Here is an 18,600-nt window from a genome sequence, read left to right as displayed (position 1 = left end):
AGGAGTGATTATGGACAGAGGCTCTCAGAGCTGGATTAGTGAAATTCATGGCACCTGCATCGCCTGACCTCCGAATAATCATTAAGCTGTGGGCTGTATCAAAGAAGGCATTAAATGATACAGCAGCAAAGAACAGCAAGATGATTAGGGAGAGGGAGAGAGTCGAGAGTGTAAAACAGAGGAAAGCACTGGAAGGAAAGAAATAGCCAAGGAGCAGAAGCGGAAAGGGTAGGAGAAGAAAGATGGGAAAATGTGCAGGTAAAAGGAAAAATGAGAGAAATGCAGGGGCAATAGGGATGGAGAAGGAAAAACTGAAACAGCTGAAAGAGAACAGGAAGAAAAGGAGTGAAATGGGGAAAAAAAGATACAGAGTGAGGAAAAAGGACGGGCTTTAGCAGAAAAATTCTGAAGCTCGGGTGTGGAAACAGACAATTTTCACATTCCTCCTGAGGTACAGGGCTGCCAGGGTCTCCTTCCCCTGTTCACAGTCAACAGAGCTCTCCTGCTACTGGAAAAGACAAGGTTGGCTGGGGAGCTTGGGAGCAAGGCAGTGCCCTCCATAAATATCTGCCCTAGAGGGAGACACTCACAGCCCTGGTCCATAGAAAAAAAATCCTCCTGATTCCTGGGACAGCTCTGCCTCGGAGGGGAGGGGACAGCACAGCACAGTGGGGCTGCAAAACACGCTGCTGGCATCAAGCAGCCCTTTCAAAACCATCCCCGAGGGCTGGGGCTGTTTCCTGCTCATGGGTGAATTTTTGCTCGCTTTTTCAGCAATACAAATGTTTTATCCCATCTGAAGCCTCGGGGGTTCCTGTTTGGAAAGCCAGACAAGTGCAGCTGGATTGTGCAATGCTGCTTTTACACAGGTTTTAGGTGTTGATAATGCCATTGAGTTCATGGGACAAGGACTGCCAGGCTATACAGCAGGGGACATGATATGAGTTAGAGTCAGGTGACCACATTTTGTCCATCTCAGGTGGGTTCTGTCCTTCTTTTATACTTAAAGTCAGCAGAGCAAAATGGGAAAGAAGCCTCAGCTGATATCTTGCAATAGAAACCAGTAAAATTCCTGTTACCCAGATGAACTTTGTGGAGGAAGGATGGGAAATCGAGTTTTTTGTTACGTATGGGTATGTCTTAGCTTTCAGCAAAGACATAAGCAGGACAAAAAACTCCCCCAAAAATAAAAACAAGAAGAAAAAGAAAAAGGTGAGTACCCACCATCTGCTGATGGCAGCGATAAAGGACATAATTAAATGAAAATGCAGAATCCAGGGCAGAGCTGGGCATTGGCTGCAAACACGACAATGGGAAGTGTGATGGAGTGAGAGGGAGGAAAAGTGGTATAAATTACACCATTTTGTCTTGCATCTGGGACAGGTTAAGAATATGCACAGGGGCAGCCAGAGCCCTCCAGCTGACAGGAGGTAACTTTAAAACACACACCTCTGATGGCTCAGGCTCCTGGGGATGTCCCCAGGAGGTGTTGGGGCAGAAGGAAGCTGAAAAGAGCCACAGCTTAAAAGCTGAAAGCCAGTAGCAGAGTAGGCATTGATTTTCATTTCAATTATTTTCCCTTTCATTAAGGAGCTGTCAGTTTATCTTTCTCCAACTTTGATGTCATTGCAGAACTTATTTTACCTAATGTTTGCTACCTCTGGAGTTCAAAGTATAAAGTGCTAGAGCGTGTGATATTAAAAGAAGGAAAACTACGTCTTCAAAGGTCACTGTCAAGCAATTTTGCATTTAAGATCTTTATCTTGCTTTATGTCTTTATATATCTTACATTAGAAAACCGGAGAAAAGGAGGCTCAGGGGAGACCTTATCTCTCTCTACAGCTACTGGAAAGGAGGGTGGGGGTCGGGCTCTGCTTCCAGGGAACAAGGGACAGGACAAGAGGAAACAGCCTCAAGCTGTGCCAGAGGAGGGTCAGGTGGGACATAGGAAGAATTTCCTCACTGAGAGGGTGGTCAGGCATTGGAAGGGGCTGCCCAGTGAAGAGGTGGAGTCCCCATCCCTGGGGGACGTGGCACTCAGTGCCCTGGGCTGGGGGACAAGGTGGGGATGGGTCACAAGCTGGACTTGATGATCTTGGAGGGCTTTTCCAGCCTTAATGATTCTCTGATTCTACACTGAAAATAAATGCTAAATGCAGGCAAAGCTGGAAGTGAGAGTTACTTTGCAGCGTTTTCTGGCTGTTCCTCGCTGGTCCCTGGCAGTGCTGTTTCACCATTAAAAAACAATCTGTTCTGACCAAAAAAAAAGCGTTTTGCAGGACAGTGTTGGGCTTTCAGACCAGAAGCAGTGGTCAGATTACACAGAGAGGTGATGAATAATTTTTTTTTCCTCACGATTTGTCATTCTTTGGGATTAATCAGGTCTGGGGAAGGGAGGAGGCTGATGGGTGTCTCTTGAGACACAGAGGCAACTTTGTTGTAGATGTGTCTGAGTCGATTAGAAAAACAAACCATGCCAAAACAAACAAACGAAACCCCCTCCACAAAACAAAAACCCAAACAAACAAAGAAAAACCCACAAACCAAAACAAAACCCCAAACAAACAAAGAAAAACCCACAAACCAAAACAAACCCCCAAACAAACAAAGAAAAACCCACAAAACAAACAAAAAACTCAAAGAAAAAGAAAATAAACCAACCAAAAATCCCATCCAGCAGGAGAGATCCTTTTTTTTTTTTTTTTTTTTAACTTATTTATTTGCAAGAATAAAAGGTAAGGATTAAACAAGTTTTCCTTTGCAGACTCTCACTTTCCAACCAGCATGAGCTGCTCTGGGGGTACTTTTGGGTTTTCTGTACAGAACGGTGAAGTAAAAAGTGCTATTTTTATTCTCAGCAGCTGCGAGATGTATTCTTAACTAATGGTAATTTGGCTGGAGCCCAGAGCATGTATAAGCCCTGCTCTCCTTTGGATGTTATTTCTATTTTACATCCAGTGTTTTAAAATGCAACTACAGGTACTCATTCAGCATCAAAGCTTTAACAACTGGGGAGTGGTTTCTTTTTTAAACCAACAAACTTGTCCCTTTTTTAAATCTGTAAACTTGTCTGGTTTTTAACAAAAGCAGTGCAGACCAAATACATCTGTGTCTATATATCTATATTATGCCTTTATCTATATGACTATATCTATCTCTCCTTCTTAGCTATTGCAAAAGGTCATGGAGAATCAGCCTAATTACCAAAATCCCTGCTCTTCCTTTCTTATCTTTCTTTTGGAATCACCACCTCTCCCTTTCCCTGAGGACAATCAACAGCAATGCCATTTCTTTTTTTTACATTGCCTCGAATGCATAATTTAGGCTCTCTCTTTAATGCGTATTAAAGAGAGAAAGGCTTGCTTTTAACAGAACCTTTCCATCCTTTCAAAGCCACTCACGTGTCTGATAAGCATCTGTTGCCCTGTGCAGCAACAATTAGAAAATTAGAGTATTTCCCAGCTCTGTGAGCAGGAAGGTGGGATGCAAACCTCCTCCAAGACAGAGCTGTCTCTGGAGCTGCTCCCCTGCCTAGCTGCAGATGCACAATGACAAATAAGAAAAGAAATGATAATATGCCTGCTGATGTTGACTTAAACAAATCAAGCACATCAGTCAGTTAAAAACCCAGCTGCCATCATCCATTTCATCCTCCTTCCCCCAGATTTCATTGTAGTAGTTGGAGGCTCCCCTTCTGCTTGGCTGATTTTTTAAAATAGACGAGAAATGCTCAAGACATATTCATCTGAATGTTTTGAAGGAACGTGGTTGGCTGGATATTTGCTCACTGCTGCTTCTCTTTGTTGTTGTTGTGGCACAACTAAAAATACCTCCTGGACATGGCTGTGAGTCCTCCAGCTCTTTTCCTGGTCAGAGCAGCTCAGCCACTTGGCAGGAATGGGCCAGGTTTAGGAAGCTCTCCAAAGACTTTTTTTTTTTATAATCTCTTACACTTAATAGATATTTCTCCTCATCCCTAGTAAGTCCATCAAATCTTTGTCCAGAAACATGAGATTTCTTGGTAATTAAAGAGATGTTAAGCCCTGGAAGAGTTTTCTGAGCTGCACAGTGATGAAATGAAAAGTCAGCACATTTAGCAGCCCAAGAGCTGGATGAGAACAGGTGGCAGCAGTCAGTCAGTCGATTTTATCTTCAAACTAAATTTTTAGGTAATGAAGGAAGTGAAAAAACACCCAGTTTCTACAAATACTAACTTCTCCTGACCCTTCCAAGGGAAGCATGGAAGAAAAAGCACTTCGACTCATTTTTCCCCCCCCAGGATTTTCAGTATTACTTCACTCCAGACAGTATAGAAAGACACAGCAAGAGATGTTTATTGAAATCCACAGATGCAAGTCCCCAAAATTGCTTGAAGCAAACAAACTCAGCTATAGGTGAGGGCTGGAAGGAGCCAGCAGGAGGGAACTATTCAGTATTAATAGTTGCTGTAGCTCTAATGGAAAATCTGCTCTGTCCATCTGGGAGAACCCTGCAAGGCCCCTGGTCAGTGTGGGTTTGCAGGTTCACTCTGCATTTCATAGGAGAAATGTGACGTATTCCAAGTGAAAGTAAAGCTTCTCTTTCACTCTGGCTCTGCTCATTGAGGAGCACAACTCAAAACTGGGCTGAAGCATCTTGTGCTCCATATGTTCACTTGAACAGCAAGTGAAGCCTTAAAGCTTGGCTGGGGTTTATGAGGTAAAACCATTAAAAAGCAGCTTAGTCTGCTTAATGTCAGCCCTGGAACAGTCACAGAATCACAGAATATGCTGAGTTGGAAGGGACCCACGAGGACCATTGAGTCCAGCTCCTGGCCCTGCACAGGACCATCCCCAAGAGTCACACCATGAGCCTGAGAGCATCATCCAAACCCTCCTGGAGCTCTGGCAGCCTTGGTGCTGTGCCCACTGCCCTGGGAAGCCTGTTGAGTGCCCAACCACCCTCTGGGGGAAGAATCTTTTTCTAACATCCACCCTAAACCTGCCCTGACACAACTCCAGCCATTCCCTGGGTCCTGTCCCTGGTCCCCACAGAGCAGAGCTCAGTGCCTGCCCCTCCTCTGCCCCTCCTGAGGAAACTGGAACTGCACTGAGCTCTCCCCTCAGTATTCCTGCAGAACACTACAGAACAAGGGGCAGGTCACACAGAAGGGAGGTGGTTGTACTCAGCTCTGTGCTAAAGGTTACCTACACCTCCAGAAACTCCAACCCACTCCCAGATTTTACCGTTTCCCCCCAGACCTGCACATTTGCACACCCCGTATCCAAACACAGGCTGTCAGGATCACACCCAAACACAAGCCCAGCTCCAGCAGCCCCCCTCCCCAGCCCCCCTGTCCCCAGGGAGGGATGGAGGTACCTTTCCCTAGGCAGCTGGTGGTTTGGGTTGTGCCGACACCGGACACTGAGGCCAAAGAGTTTGCGGGCAGTGCGCTGGATCTTCTGGCGCTGGGCTTCCAGGGAGCTCTGCAGCAGCTTGTAGCGGTTCTGCAGGTCCCAGTCGTTCCCCCAGTGCTGGTGGATGCTCCCAATGGTCAGGAAGTGGTTGCTAGGTAGCCTTTTCATGAAGGATTTAAACTCATCTGGAAGAAGGCACAAAAATGGGGAGAAATGCAGAGGTTTCTGAGCGGTGAGGAGGTTGCAAAGCTTTTCATTAGCAGGATGTGAGGCCATCGGTGAAAGGGATATCCAGTAATTCCCTGCTCGTTTGCCTGCCCCAAGAACCCCCTAATTCCATGGCTGTTGCTGTTCCCATATAAGAAAAAAAACCCCATACTGAATATCAAGGTGAAACAACACAGTTAAAGTGCACAGGGTGGAGAAAAAAAAAAGAGCAACTCCCTGGAGCTTATAGTGAGATTATAGTGTAGGGCTTATAAACAAAAAGCTGGGAGTTGTAATCATTGTCAGTTAAAGAGTTCTCATTTACATTGTTTTTCAGCTGTTTTTTGTTGAAGGTAAAGAAAGCACTTTGGCTGCTTGTTAAAAAAAAAAAAAGGGAAAAAACCCCCAAGCTTTCAAAATTCCCCAGAGGAAAGGTTTGGATTGTGTTAAAATGTCCTGCTTTCTTGTTTTTTAAAAAGGGCATTCTGATTCTTTTTACTTATTTAACTCCATTTGAAGTTAAATGAGTTGCGTTATGTAACAATGGCAATAAAATAAAATAGTTTGCAGGGCTCAGGTGAGAACAAAATGAGTCAATTTTAGCCAAAGGGAAAAAACCTGATTGATTGAAAAATATATTGTTCAATGTTGGGGTTTGTTGCTGTTTTGTTTGTTGTGTTTATTGTTTTTTTTGATCACTTTATTTCAATTTTACTTTGTTTGATAATGAAAAAAACTCCACTGTAATGCAGGGTTTTTTGAGTTGTTAGGGAAGGGAAGATTTGGGAAGGGAAGGTTTGGGAAGAAAGGGGAAGGGGAAGGGGAAGGGAAAGGGAAAGGGAAAGGGAAAGGGAAAGGGAAAGGGAAAGGGAAAGGGAAAGGGAAAGGGAAAGGGAAAGGGAAAGGGAAAGGGAAAGGGAAAGGGAAAGGGAAAGGGAAAGGGAAAGGGAGAAAAGAAAAGAAAAGAAAAGAAAAGAAAAGAAAAGAAAAGAAAAGAAAAGAAAAGAAAAGAAAAGAAAAGAAAAGAAAAGAAAAGAAAAGAAAAGAAAAGAAAAGAAAAGAAAAGAAAAGAAAAGAAAAGAAAAGAAAAGAAAAGAAAAAGAAAAGAAAAGACAACTAAGTGCACCAGGAGAGAACAATTCCATGTGTCAGTAGAGGTTTGGAAACAACCAGCTGCTAGAAAGGTCCTGGGGTTTGGTGGGCTCTGTGCTGAAGGTGGGTCAACACTGTGTTCTCTCTGGAAACAAACTGCAAACTAGGCTGGATCCAGGTTTTTTTGGGAAATCAATATTCTCCTCTTCTTGGTTTGGCATTACTGAGGCTGCACCTGCATTTCTCTGCCAGCTTTAGGGACAGAGAGGGGAGTAGAGAAACTGGGAGGGCAGAGCTGAGGGACCCCGAGATGCTCAAGGGAGCACAAATCCTGCAAAGTCAGGTGGGGGGAGCTGCACTTGTTTAATTTGGTGAAGAAGAGGCCAAGGGATATTCTAATTACAACCTGCAACTGCTCAAAAGGTACTTACAAATACAAAGGAGAGAAACTCCTCTTATTACAGGCAGATGATATAACAAGAGGAAGAGTTTGCAACTTGAGGAGTTAAAATGATTCACTGAAAAACTTCATCATTTGGAGTAATGCAGCACTGGAACATGCTGATCAGAGGTGTGTAAAAATCCCATTTTAGACTCTGCTAGACAAACCCATGACTGACCTGACCTAGTGCTGGTTGTAGTCCTGCTTCTAGAGGGAGGTTAGACTAAAAACCTGCCCTAAACTTCACAAAGTAGCCAACAAGACATGCAGCCATCTCTTCCTATCTATGTTATTTTTTAATCCTTTCCCAGACCTTTTTTTTTTAATTCCTTCATCCCATTTTCAGAAAGAAAAGAGGACGATAGAAAAAAAAAAAAGGCAAAAAAGGAGAGTTTATAAAGGCTGATACCTTTACAACAAAAAGAAATAATCCATAGAATTATTGGAGAAAATCAGACCAGATAATTTACACCCTATAGTACAAAGTTAAAGATATTGGCATAACAGATTTCCTGTTATTCATCAACTTGCAGTTCATGCTTAACTGCCTAACAAGGAGTATCAGGGCATTAGTCAGTACCAGCATCACAGAGATGGGAAATGGATGTTCCCATCCTACTCATCACATGGTGGAACCGAGCACCTCATAAAAATAATCATCATCATTGCACCACCGACATCCGTGGGACATCTGCTTGTCTCCTCCAAAGATAACTTAGAGGTTTGTTTTTTTTAATCATCCCTCAGGTTTTCACTCTATTTTTAATGTTGCTTTCAGTGCCCTTCTCCTCCCCAGAAATCTCTTCTCTCCTGCTCAGTGGTCCTCTGGAACCATCACCACGTCTAATTGCTCCTGTTGACCGCGCTGATTACTCCGGGTACCTTTCAGCAGTAAAAGCCTTGCATTTGCTTCCCACCCCTTATAAATCAATTCCCTCAAAAGCCTGTTTGTGCAGGAGCCCGAGCTCTTTTCCCTCTGATGATGAATGTGCTACATTTTTCATCGAGACGGGCAAGGCAGGAATTTCGGTGCAGTGTGCACATTTCGCTACCGCAGTGCAACGTTGGGGGAAAAACAAATGAGCAGCAAATCTGGCCAAATAAAAGCTGGATGGGGTTGTTTAAAATAAAAGGGGATGAGAGGAAAAAAAAAAAAAAACAAAACCAACAAAACTACTTTCAAAGCAGGATAGTTTCTTCATTATTTATGTATAAACTTTATAAATGTGCCTGGAAACCAGGAGTATGGATGGGGATATTCCCTATTTTTGAGAATAGTTAATTCTTAACCCTGAGAATTTCCAATTAACTAATAGATCTGTTTGCATTTGTTGTTGTTTTAGTTCCCTGCACAGAAAATGTTGGTGATGGCTGGGACTACACTTCCCATGATGCTGCTTGGCCCCTCTTTTTTGCTGAGTCAGTCTCTGCAGGGAATCCCATGGCAATGACTCAGCATCACATGTGGAACGGGACAGTGTCCAGCCTCTGCAGCAGAGGGGTGGCACCACAGTGAATTTATATGTCAGACATCTCTTTCAAAAAGGAAACTTTCATTTTTCCAGTGTTAAAAAAAAAAAAAAAATCCCATTTTCCTCAGAAAGCAATATTCTTGGGAAAAAATAAAAACAAAAAAGAAACGAACAAATAAAACCCCACCTCATGACTTGATCAAAAGGGGTTTGTTTTTTTTTAGGTTCAGAATCACAGAATTGTTTTGGCCAGCCACACTAAAATGCCAAGAATAGGGCAGTGTTATTGTTCTCAGCTTGCACAGGAGCAATGAAGCACAGGGCTAAAAACCTCTGAGCTGATTCAAAGCAGCATCAGTTCACTGCAGCCTCCTTGACTTTGAAGACGCTTTCCCAAATCACACCAACTCTTGATTTGCCCTGCACGATTTTTTTTTTCAGATTAACAGAGGATCCAACACAGCCCAGAAGCAGAATACAAATGTTTTAGCCTATCACCAGCTTCCTGTGCAAACAGTGTTTGCTTTCAGAGCACTCGTGTGCCTTTCAGTCCACTTTATTGGAAAAGCCTTCAGATGCCATCAGAGATTTCTCCTCTGCTGTTCATAATGAAGAAAATCCTCTAGTTATTGGGAATATTTATTAAAACAAAGAAGCAAAACACTAATACTACAGTCTTTTGTGATAGCAACTTTCATCTCAGAGGATAAGTTCATGCATGATGCAACAAAGTGATGAATGAGATGCAGCAGCTTCAGACATAAAGATAATCACTCCATCTAACCCTGCAAAGCCTCCAGCCCTGGGTGGAATATGGCTAGAGCAGAAATTGCACTGCAGGGTGTCGCTTTAACCTGGCAAATGAAAAATGCCTTCCCCCCACCCCTTGTAATCTCAGGAGGAGGGAGACTGAATATAATTATCTACCCCAATCTTTGCTTTGGATCGAGTGCAACAAGGACAGAATGTCACAGTGAAGGAGTCACAGTGGGGCTGTAACTCCTCCCTCCATAGGGCTCTCACCTTCTCAGTGCCTGGGTTACACCTGGAAGGTGAAGGGGTTGATGGGTGGTGGCCAACCTGTGGCTCTTGAGCATCTTGTGGGAAGGTCCTGTGCCAGAACTAACAACTGGTAACCACGTAACCAGTGGCAGAGCTGTGCTGGCAGCTACTGCCAGGAAGTCTGACTTGTGTAGGATTGAGCTGGCAGAAGGTTCTGAAATCCACATTTCTAGTTTGCCATCCCATCCATGAATCCATAGAAACCCTAAGAAAATATCTGACTTCTTCAGCTCATGACCTGCTTCTGGGACTGCCCCAGCCCTGTGCTCCCCAGGGTATGTGGGGGGATCTTGTCAAGATGGTCATCGCCCTGGGGCCATGAACTATGATTGATTCTGCCCAGTTGGGCACCAATTTGACAACATGAGTGGGACACAGGAATCTGTGCAACAGCAGAGACACCAGCAGCATCCACATGTTGAAGTGGAAACATCATAGCCTGCTCCATTCCAACCATTAAAGGGATTAAAGTGACCTTCAAGAGGGAAGAAAGAAATTGCTGCTATGAGAACTCATGAAGAAGAATTCTTCAGTGCCTTGAGCTGAGCTAGATGGTCCTTTCCTCACAATTTTCTTTCCTGACATGGAGACCTGGACAGTTATGACAATAATTATTGAAGAAAATGTGTTGGAAAGTAACTGGTTAACACTAAGGGATGAGAGTCAGCACAGGGACAAGTTCTTGATGAAGTTCTGCTTAGCCCTGTGTGGCTGCAGGGTAGGCAGATCACTTGCTAAAGGAAAGGATACAATTCACTGATAATGTTGCTCTTTCCTATCTCAAGCCCTTGAGGGTGAGTATCCCACGAGTACCACAGCACTACTATGGGTCAATACTACTGCCACCACCAGCATCAATGTGGAACAAACTCTGCTGACCCCCCCAGCCTCACCCTGGGAGAAAGTGGAGGAAGAAGAGAAGTGTCCCCCCCAGCAGATATCAGCCCTGTAGGAGAGAGAAGTCATTTTCCCTTCTCCTGTCGGTCTCAAATGCGGTGTCATCTGGCTGGTACCTTCCCCCTCTGAATTGCCTTTCACCAAAGCAGAATAAATCATTCATGCAAATCCAAAAAGCAACTTCTGCATCATTTATACTGTGGAAATTTCTCTGTAGAACTATTAAAAGAGAGATTCAGAGCTGGTTTGGTATGAAAACAAAAATCAGATTTTTAATTGAATAGTTCCGTGGAAAATATCCCTGTACATACGTGTGGTGTGTGTTCTTGTCTGTGCGTGTGTTTAATAGGGGGAAAAAGGTACTCCCTTAAGACTAAGACCATGGGTTTGGGTTCAGTATTTTCTATTTTTTTATGCAAGCTGGAGCATTATATTGAGAGAATATAAGAGAGGGAGAGAGGGAGAGAGAGGGAGATTCTTACCTGGTGTAATCTGACACATTTTGTTTTGCAGTAAATTAACTGGAAAATGAACTTTGCTCAGTTACCTGAATTCTCCAGATCTTTATAGGCTTCTGTCCAGGTCTTGGCCATGTTTGCCAGGGTGTACTCCATGATCTGGATGTCGGTGATGGGGCAGTTGCACTGGGGGAACTCCTCGGAGCACTGGCAGCCGCACTGGCTGTCCCGGCAGATGTACTCGCCCTCCCCGTTGCACATGATGTAACTCAAGGCAGACTGGACAAACTTCTCTTGTAAATACTGAGGGAAGATGATCTGGAGACCTGGCAGGGAAACGAGAGAGGTGCGGGGGTGAAAAAAAGTAAATGAAGAAGTCAGTTCAGGTATTTGTTCTTCGTTTCAAAACCTGCTTCGGTGACAGCTTGGGAAAGTGATGCTGAGGAATTAAAAGCTGTTGGGGTATTTATCTTGGGGCTGTCATGAGTAAGGAAGATGGGCTACAAATTGCATGTTTCCAGTGCAAGTAATGAGTTAGCTGAGAGCAGCGAGACAAGTAACTTCCCCCTCCCCAACACCCAGTCTACTCCCTTCATCCCATTCCCAGATCCCAGTACAGTACAAAGCCCCTGAAAGCAAAGCCTCCCCTTATTTCCAGGTGTGGGGTCTTTTATCCCCTGAAACCAAGTGCTAGTTCAGAAGTGATGAGCATTTTGCAGTTCTGACCTGTTTTGAGAGAGACTAAATGGGTTTGGTACCACAGAAACAAGGAAACTACGCACTGAAAAAGAAAATAAGAAAGAACGGAAAACAGAAGAAAGGAAAATAACCCAGGGAGGGATTTATAAAAGACCCTTGCAGAGTTAAGTGCCCAGCTCCCACAGCATAAATGCAGGAGCTGGCTACCTGAGCCTTTGCAGCTCGCTCCCTGCTAGGAAGGCTACTTGCCAAATCCTATAAAAGTGCAAATGGATTTAGTGCCAGTGATTTCAGTGGTGCTCTGAAGATTTACATTAGCAGGGAGATTTATCCCCACGTCCCTTTCTCCACTGCCAGTGTTTGTGTACCCACCCATCTGTGCAGGCATTAGTGTAAGTGTACCCTTGCTCAGATATCAGAGGACATACTAACAGCTTAAGTGTTTGCCCTGTGTACAGTGTACATGTTTTTCCACCCTGTCCTCCTCCCGGCTCCCTACGGATCTCCCTGAGGATTCACAGCTGTTTTCTTCTACCTGGCAAGTCCTGCCTGTCAGACTCTGTCAGCGTCTGTGGTGCACGAGGCAGATGACAATAACTCCGAGCCTGGCCTGTTTGCTTCCTTGGGAAGGCCCAGGGATTTTGGAGTGGCAGCTCAAGGAGTTTATGGCCTGACCAGCAGCACTGAGCTCGGCAGTGATGGAGGCGCGCGGGTCAATCACCCATCTGTTTGTGGTTCTGCTGCGCCGAGTTCCCGTGTCCAGGGCTGACAGCTCAGCCCAGTGGAAGGGAAATCACACAATAATTCAGGGGATGAGAGTGTGCAGGAATGGCAAAAAGGGCCGTGACCCCTTTCAGGAGCTCAGGCCCGTCTCTGATGGGCCACGTTCACCTCAGACAAGAGGAAAGCAGCGGGCAGTGACCCCGGGACCCCCATTACCCTTTTGCTTTTGGATCCAGAGAGACACCTCAGCCTTGATGAGGTCCCTGTGGAAGAGCAGATTTTGGGAGGATCAGGAGGCTGTGGAAGGCACACAGGGACCTGTGTTTCCTCTCCCCCTGGGCTCTGGGAGCACCGTGCCTGGTGGCACCGAGCTGCCCCTCTCTCTGACCCCATCGGCAGCCGAGAGCGGAGCAGTGGCAGCTGCTGGGCAGGATGAGCACAGAGCTCCCTCCAACTGGGGAAGATGTTTGTGACACTGGCACAGGAAGGATTTCAAGCCTGGTCTTTGGAGGCACTGTGCACAGATCCTGCTGCCTTTCCTATGGTGGTATTTGGGACAGGAGGGAACAAAGAGCTAACCTGTCTACAGCATCCCTGCAAACACCTCAAAACTGGCTGAAGGAAGATCAGCATTTTGAGCTCCCCTTGGTCTTTTCTGAGATGTTTCTCAGCAAGAAGCTCATCTTTCTTCCTGCTGTCTTCAGGAAGTCCTGAAGATCAGCCTCTTTTCGGGATTTTAGTGATAGGACAAGGTGGAGTGGCTTTAAACCAAAAGAGAGTAGGTTTAGAATGGATATTAGGAAGAAATTCTTCCCTGTGAGGGCGATGAGGCCCTGGCACAGGTTTCCCAGAGAAGCTGTGGCTGCCCCATCCCTGGAAATATTCAAAGCCAGGCTGGACAGAGTTTGGAGCAACCTGGGCTAGTGGAAGGTGTCCCTGCCCATGGCAGGGGGAGTTGGAATGAGAAGATCTTTAAGGTCCCTTCCAACCCAGGCCATTCTACAATTCTATGAATTATCTGAAGCAAACACCACAGAGGGATGCTCCCTTGTCAAACCTTCATACTGACATTAGAGATGGTCCCACCTGCCAGGATCCAAAACTTTCCTTCAGGATGGAAGGAATATGCAGTGCTGTTGGAGAACTGATCCACAAAAGGGGCTTGGAGAGCCTGAAGGCTGCTGCACTCACTGAGCTTTCAAGCTCACAGGAGAGTGGGGCTGGACTTCTTGATGTGCACTGACTCTTTATTCATGGTTCAAGTCCCATGAATACATTTTTCCACTCTGCTTCCCAGAGGAGCAACCTGCTCTGGCCTCACTATTTGAATATGACCAAATGACCCTCAGGCTCTTCACTTCACATATTTTCTCTTTGAATTTTAACTTGGATAACAGCATGACAAGCTGTTTGGTCCCAGCTAGAAATGATCCTGGCTTTGGAGAATTTTTTTCTTTTTTTTTTTTCTTTTTTTTTTTGGAGGGAATAGGGTTGAAAAAAAACAACTAAAATTTCAGGGAAAGCATTTCCTGTTGCAAGGAACATCCACTGTGCATCTCAGCACATGCAGAAACATGAATATTCTGTAATCTCCAGAACATAATGTGGTCCCATCCTACACTGCAGTGCCTCATGTGGATGCTTGCTTTTTACTTACAAAACTCGTGGCTTCTAAAAAAAAAAATAACATTTCCAGAATAACCTCCTCTTGTAAGAAATAATCTCGTGTTTAAGAGGTAATCAGAGCCCTGTACACTTAGCACCAGTTCAACAAAGCACTTATATAAATGCTTAACTTAATCAGGGAAGCAGTTTTGCTGGAATCAACCATTACCTGGAGCTTTAACACACAGCACATACTCAGATATGTTCTTACAAAAGTGACACACAAATCCAGCTGCTCATTGGAACATGAGTGTGCATAGTCCAAACACAAACCCCTGACTTTAAAACTACAAACACGCTGTAAGGATTCCATGTGACTCGGATCTTCCAGGCCAGGAATTTCCTTGTGGAAGAAATCACTGTCAGGAAATACAGCTGTGCCTGCTTTTCCATATATATTTTTATATATATATATATACATAAATATTCACACATTTCTCATCATATCCAGACAAGGGCAGATTCATATCAATATTTTTGGTTTAGTGTGGAGCAACCTAGTGACTAGATCTTAGCATGATATTTTACAAGCACCGTGCCAGCAGCATCTCCCTCAGTCCTGGCACCCTCAGAGTTTGTATATATTTCTCTACCATGCCCAGTGACTAAATATTGCTGAAATTTAGTGGATTTGGTTGTCAGAATTAATCTTTTCAGATCACTGCTGTGGATGTTTCAGTTGCCACCTGTGAAGCAGGAAAGCTGCAGTCCCAAGGACTATGAGAGCACACCAGCCCCACAGAGCAGCTTGTAGCTGGCCATGGTAGCTGGGAAAGCCCTCTGTCAGCCATGACCTTAATAAACCACCCCAAAAATGCTGTTTTGTTCTCCAGGAAATGTCTTTGAATGTTGCAAAAGCTAAAAAAAAAAATAAAAATTACATTCAGTCATAGAATCAGAGAATCAGCCGGGTTGGAAAAGACCTCTGAGATCATCAAGTCCAACCTCAATCTTTGAGCCTCGCCTGCTGCTAAAGCAACCTCATGCCAGCAGCCAAACAGGGGGTCAATCTGGTCTTAAAGACTGAGGTGCTGGACCATTTCCATGGGGAGAATCCCTCAATCCAAGCCAGGGGACACAAGGAATGGGCTCATCCCCTGCAGAGGCTCTGGAGCAGAAAATAGATGCAGAAGGGAAGTTTGCTGGTGACCAGCGTTAGGCAGAATATCTTAGTTTTGAAGATATTGTTCAGGAGGAATTCTGCAACTCTATGAAGCAAAAAGTTCCTCCTTTAAAATTAAAAGCAGCCCAGATTTGGTATAGGTTTGTCTTGGATAACTACAGGCAGAATATGAAGTGTCTGACAAGGGAACATGTCCTTAATTCACCTAGAAAAACTATTAAAGAGAGATGTTTGCCTTTAGACTGTATATAAAAGGCTTCCTGCATTAAAAGAGGTAAATTTCCCCAGCTCTAAATTAGAGCTATTTGAAACATTTTCCACAGAAGAGTTCTCTGTTGAAAATGCAGTTTCATTGAAGCATTTTGTGAGAGCATGTTGACTCCAAAAGCACTTTTGACTTTCTAAATGTATTTTTTTCATACTTCCTCATCTCGCTTCACTGCAAAGCTGAAATGTTTGTCATTACTGTTCTGCCCATCTTGGCAAAAGCTCTAATAGTAATTGTAATGTAAATTCTAATATTATATTACCATATATATTATAAAGTTACATAATATATCTCTATTTATATATATGTATAATATATATGGCATTTATACATATATTATAATATAATATTAAATATAGCTATATGTTTAATATTGTATAATTATTGTACATAACATTATAAATTATGTATGGTGTTATATTACCATATTTGATGTAAGAAACTACCTAATATGTAATAGTTCCTGCTTAATGTTGCAAAGTTTAGAATAGCACAGAAGGATTTTACCTCATTGAAACAGTGCAATGCTCCAATATTAACATATACTGTCAGTAACAATACTGATATGACAGAGGATGTCTCTGGGATATTAGTTTCCTGAGACATTTGAGAATATTCCTTTTTCCCCCTCAAATTTTCTGATTTCAGCCTCAGACACTTGTCCTGACATCACAAATTCCCGTTTCCCACCAGCCTGCTGTAGAGCTGCTGGAATCCTCCCCTCCCATGCTCTGGTGGTCTCCTTTTCCAGGCAGCTTGTGGATCATCCATACTGGAGGTGGAGGCAGGTGAAGGGGTGGTTTCCTGCTGGTGGAAGGGAGAGGAGGATACAAAGTGCAAACAACTGGAGTCCCCCTGTGAGATCCTGGCCCAAAACAGGATTCCTCAGTGCTGTGCTGGGAGGCTGCATCACCACACAGCCCTCCTCACACACAGGACAGGAAAAAGTGAAACCTTCTGTGATCAATATTGTATATATACACCCCAGTGCATGTACAAACACGCTGGGTTCACTTGGATACTGGTTTACAAATTAGGGATTATTTCAGTCCCAGTAACCACAGGTGCAGAACCAAACACCCTGCACTCTCTTCCCCTGGAAGCTCCAGGCTGGCTCACCCTCCCAAACCCTTTGTGCAGGCATGAAGGTAACTTAGCTTTGGTACATAAAACCGTGGAATCTTTGAGGTTGGAAAAGACCTCCAAGCTCATCAAGTCCAACCTTTGACCCATCACCACCTTGTCACCCAGAGCAGAGCACTGAGTGCCACGTCCCGGCTGTTGCATCCCCTAAAGGGCAGGGCTTTGACACCACGACTCTCAGGGCTGGGCAGCAGCAAGTTCAGGAACAGAAACTCTCCCTGTCATGAAGAAGCTGCTCTTTTATTGAGCCAGGCTCAGAGCTGAGTGACACCAAGGCAGGAACATGGATTTCTGTCAGCAGCTCATGCTCGGCTGCTAATCAGATCAGAGGGGACTCGGTCACGATCCATTACCTGCTGCAGCCCTGTGACTAATTCCTAATGAGCCTCCTCAGAGCAGAGGAAGGATCCTGGGTAATTATCCCAAGAATCGCACTCCAGATCAGGTGGAAAGCTCAGGTGTATCTTTAAAGGTCACTTTGTTCTATTAGGAAGAGCTCCTGCCTCCCTTCCCTCGCTCTGTCCCTTGGCTTGGCTCTGGGCTCTCTCTGCACTGGGTTATGCCGGGAAGCTCCAAAAAACCCACATGTACTTGACCCCCAAGGTCCTCTCTCTGCTCCCATCAGAAATCACAGCCTCATCCACCTTACATCCTCTCTCTCTCCTAATTTTTCCCTCTTCCTCCACCTCCTTCCCCCTCCCTTGGTTTATGTCCTCTCCTGTAGGATCAGATAGCCAATAGAGGTCTATTGATTTACCTGCTTCTCTGCCTATAACCCGAGCTGCCTGCTGATTTAGCTGTTTACCCAGTTATCTGATGTGTCATCCTTGGGTTTTCATTACCAGCAGCCACCATCAGAGTACACAAACCCTCTCAAATTGCTTATTGTTAATTAGGTAAGAACCAGAACTCAGTGGTTTGGATAATCACTGGAAGAGAGAAAACAACCTGCCTATTATTTTTAAAGGCAAATAATAACAACAATAATAATATATCCACAACATTACTCAGTAAATGAAACCCAGTTTCTGTGAAACCAAAGATTAAAACAGCACTTGCCAAATTATACTCAAAGCGGAAGATGTAATGTAGCCCATTCATCTGAAAAATTAAAATTTGTGCAAGTACAAGGATTCCAGAAATAAAACCATCTGGGCAAGTGAGCAATTAAATCCCACATTTCCTTATTTTGTCAAAAATTTGGGAATAACCTTCATAAATTACACGCCCAGTGAATTTCCTCCTTCTACTGAAGTTGACTTCTTGCTAACCAGCATGTATTTATTTATTAATTCAGTCATGACCTCTATCTGTTGACTTTTGGACTAGCTCCCCAGCTGGGACTGAAGCCATGGCTTCTAGCATCCAAATAAAACCTCAGTGACTTTTCCCAAAGATTACGGTCATTAGAAAGTCCCAAAAGCTGATCTGCAAAGCTCTTACACAAATCAGCAATTTGGGAGGGACAAAGAGACATGGACACGATGCTCCTTCAATATTGATGGAAAAGGTCACTTTTTTTTTGTATTAGAGTATGCATAATACACAGAAGTCCATCAAAATTCAATGGCAGGGGCACCCAGATACTGCACTGGGGTCCCTTTAGCTCAGTTCTTGTCAAGCTCTGCCTCTGCTCTGCTGAGCATCCTGTGAAGCCTCCAGAAGCCACCAGTCCTACTCTAGGGAACTTACAGCCAAGGCAGAATCACAGCAGAGAAGGGGAAAAGGCTGGGAAGAAGGGCACCCCTGTCTCATTTCAGCCCCCCACTCCATGCCCCTTGTTGCCACATCCCTCATTCCTGAGCCCTACCTTGCAGGTGGAGTTTGCTCTCAGTGCTTTGCAGAAGGACAGAACTCACAGAGTCCAGATTGTCGTAGCTGTTACAGCCCAGGGGACCGGTCCGAGTTTCTGTTACCTATGGAGGATGCAGAAAAGAGAGAGTGTTCCCTTTG

At 44.4% G+C, this 18,600-nt stretch overlaps 1 protein-coding gene across 1 annotated transcript in view; it reads right to left on the bottom strand.

Annotated features, from left to right (window-relative positions):
• The window catches only part of BRINP1 (BMP/retinoic acid inducible neural specific 1), a 91,431-nt gene that overhangs the window by 3,461 nt on the left and 69,370 nt on the right, over positions 1 to 18,600 (bottom strand). Inside the window, exons 5-7 of the mRNA XM_032708518.1 lie at positions 18,458 to 18,563; positions 11,116 to 11,352; positions 5,359 to 5,581 (exon numbers count right to left, since the gene is read on the bottom strand). Of these exons, the coding sequence (XP_032564409.1) occupies positions 5,359 to 5,581; positions 11,116 to 11,352; positions 18,458 to 18,563 (566 nt within the window). The remainder of the gene's footprint in view (positions 1 to 5,358; positions 5,582 to 11,115; positions 11,353 to 18,457; positions 18,564 to 18,600) is intronic.

This window comes from Chiroxiphia lanceolata, chromosome 21, assembly GCF_009829145.1.
Source record: "Chiroxiphia lanceolata isolate bChiLan1 chromosome 21, bChiLan1.pri, whole genome shotgun sequence".
In the NCBI taxonomy this organism is placed as follows: domain Eukaryota; kingdom Metazoa; phylum Chordata; class Aves; order Passeriformes; family Pipridae; genus Chiroxiphia; species Chiroxiphia lanceolata.
Note: the sequence above shows the minus strand (reverse complement) of the source record. Positions and strands in the feature narration are given on the sequence as shown.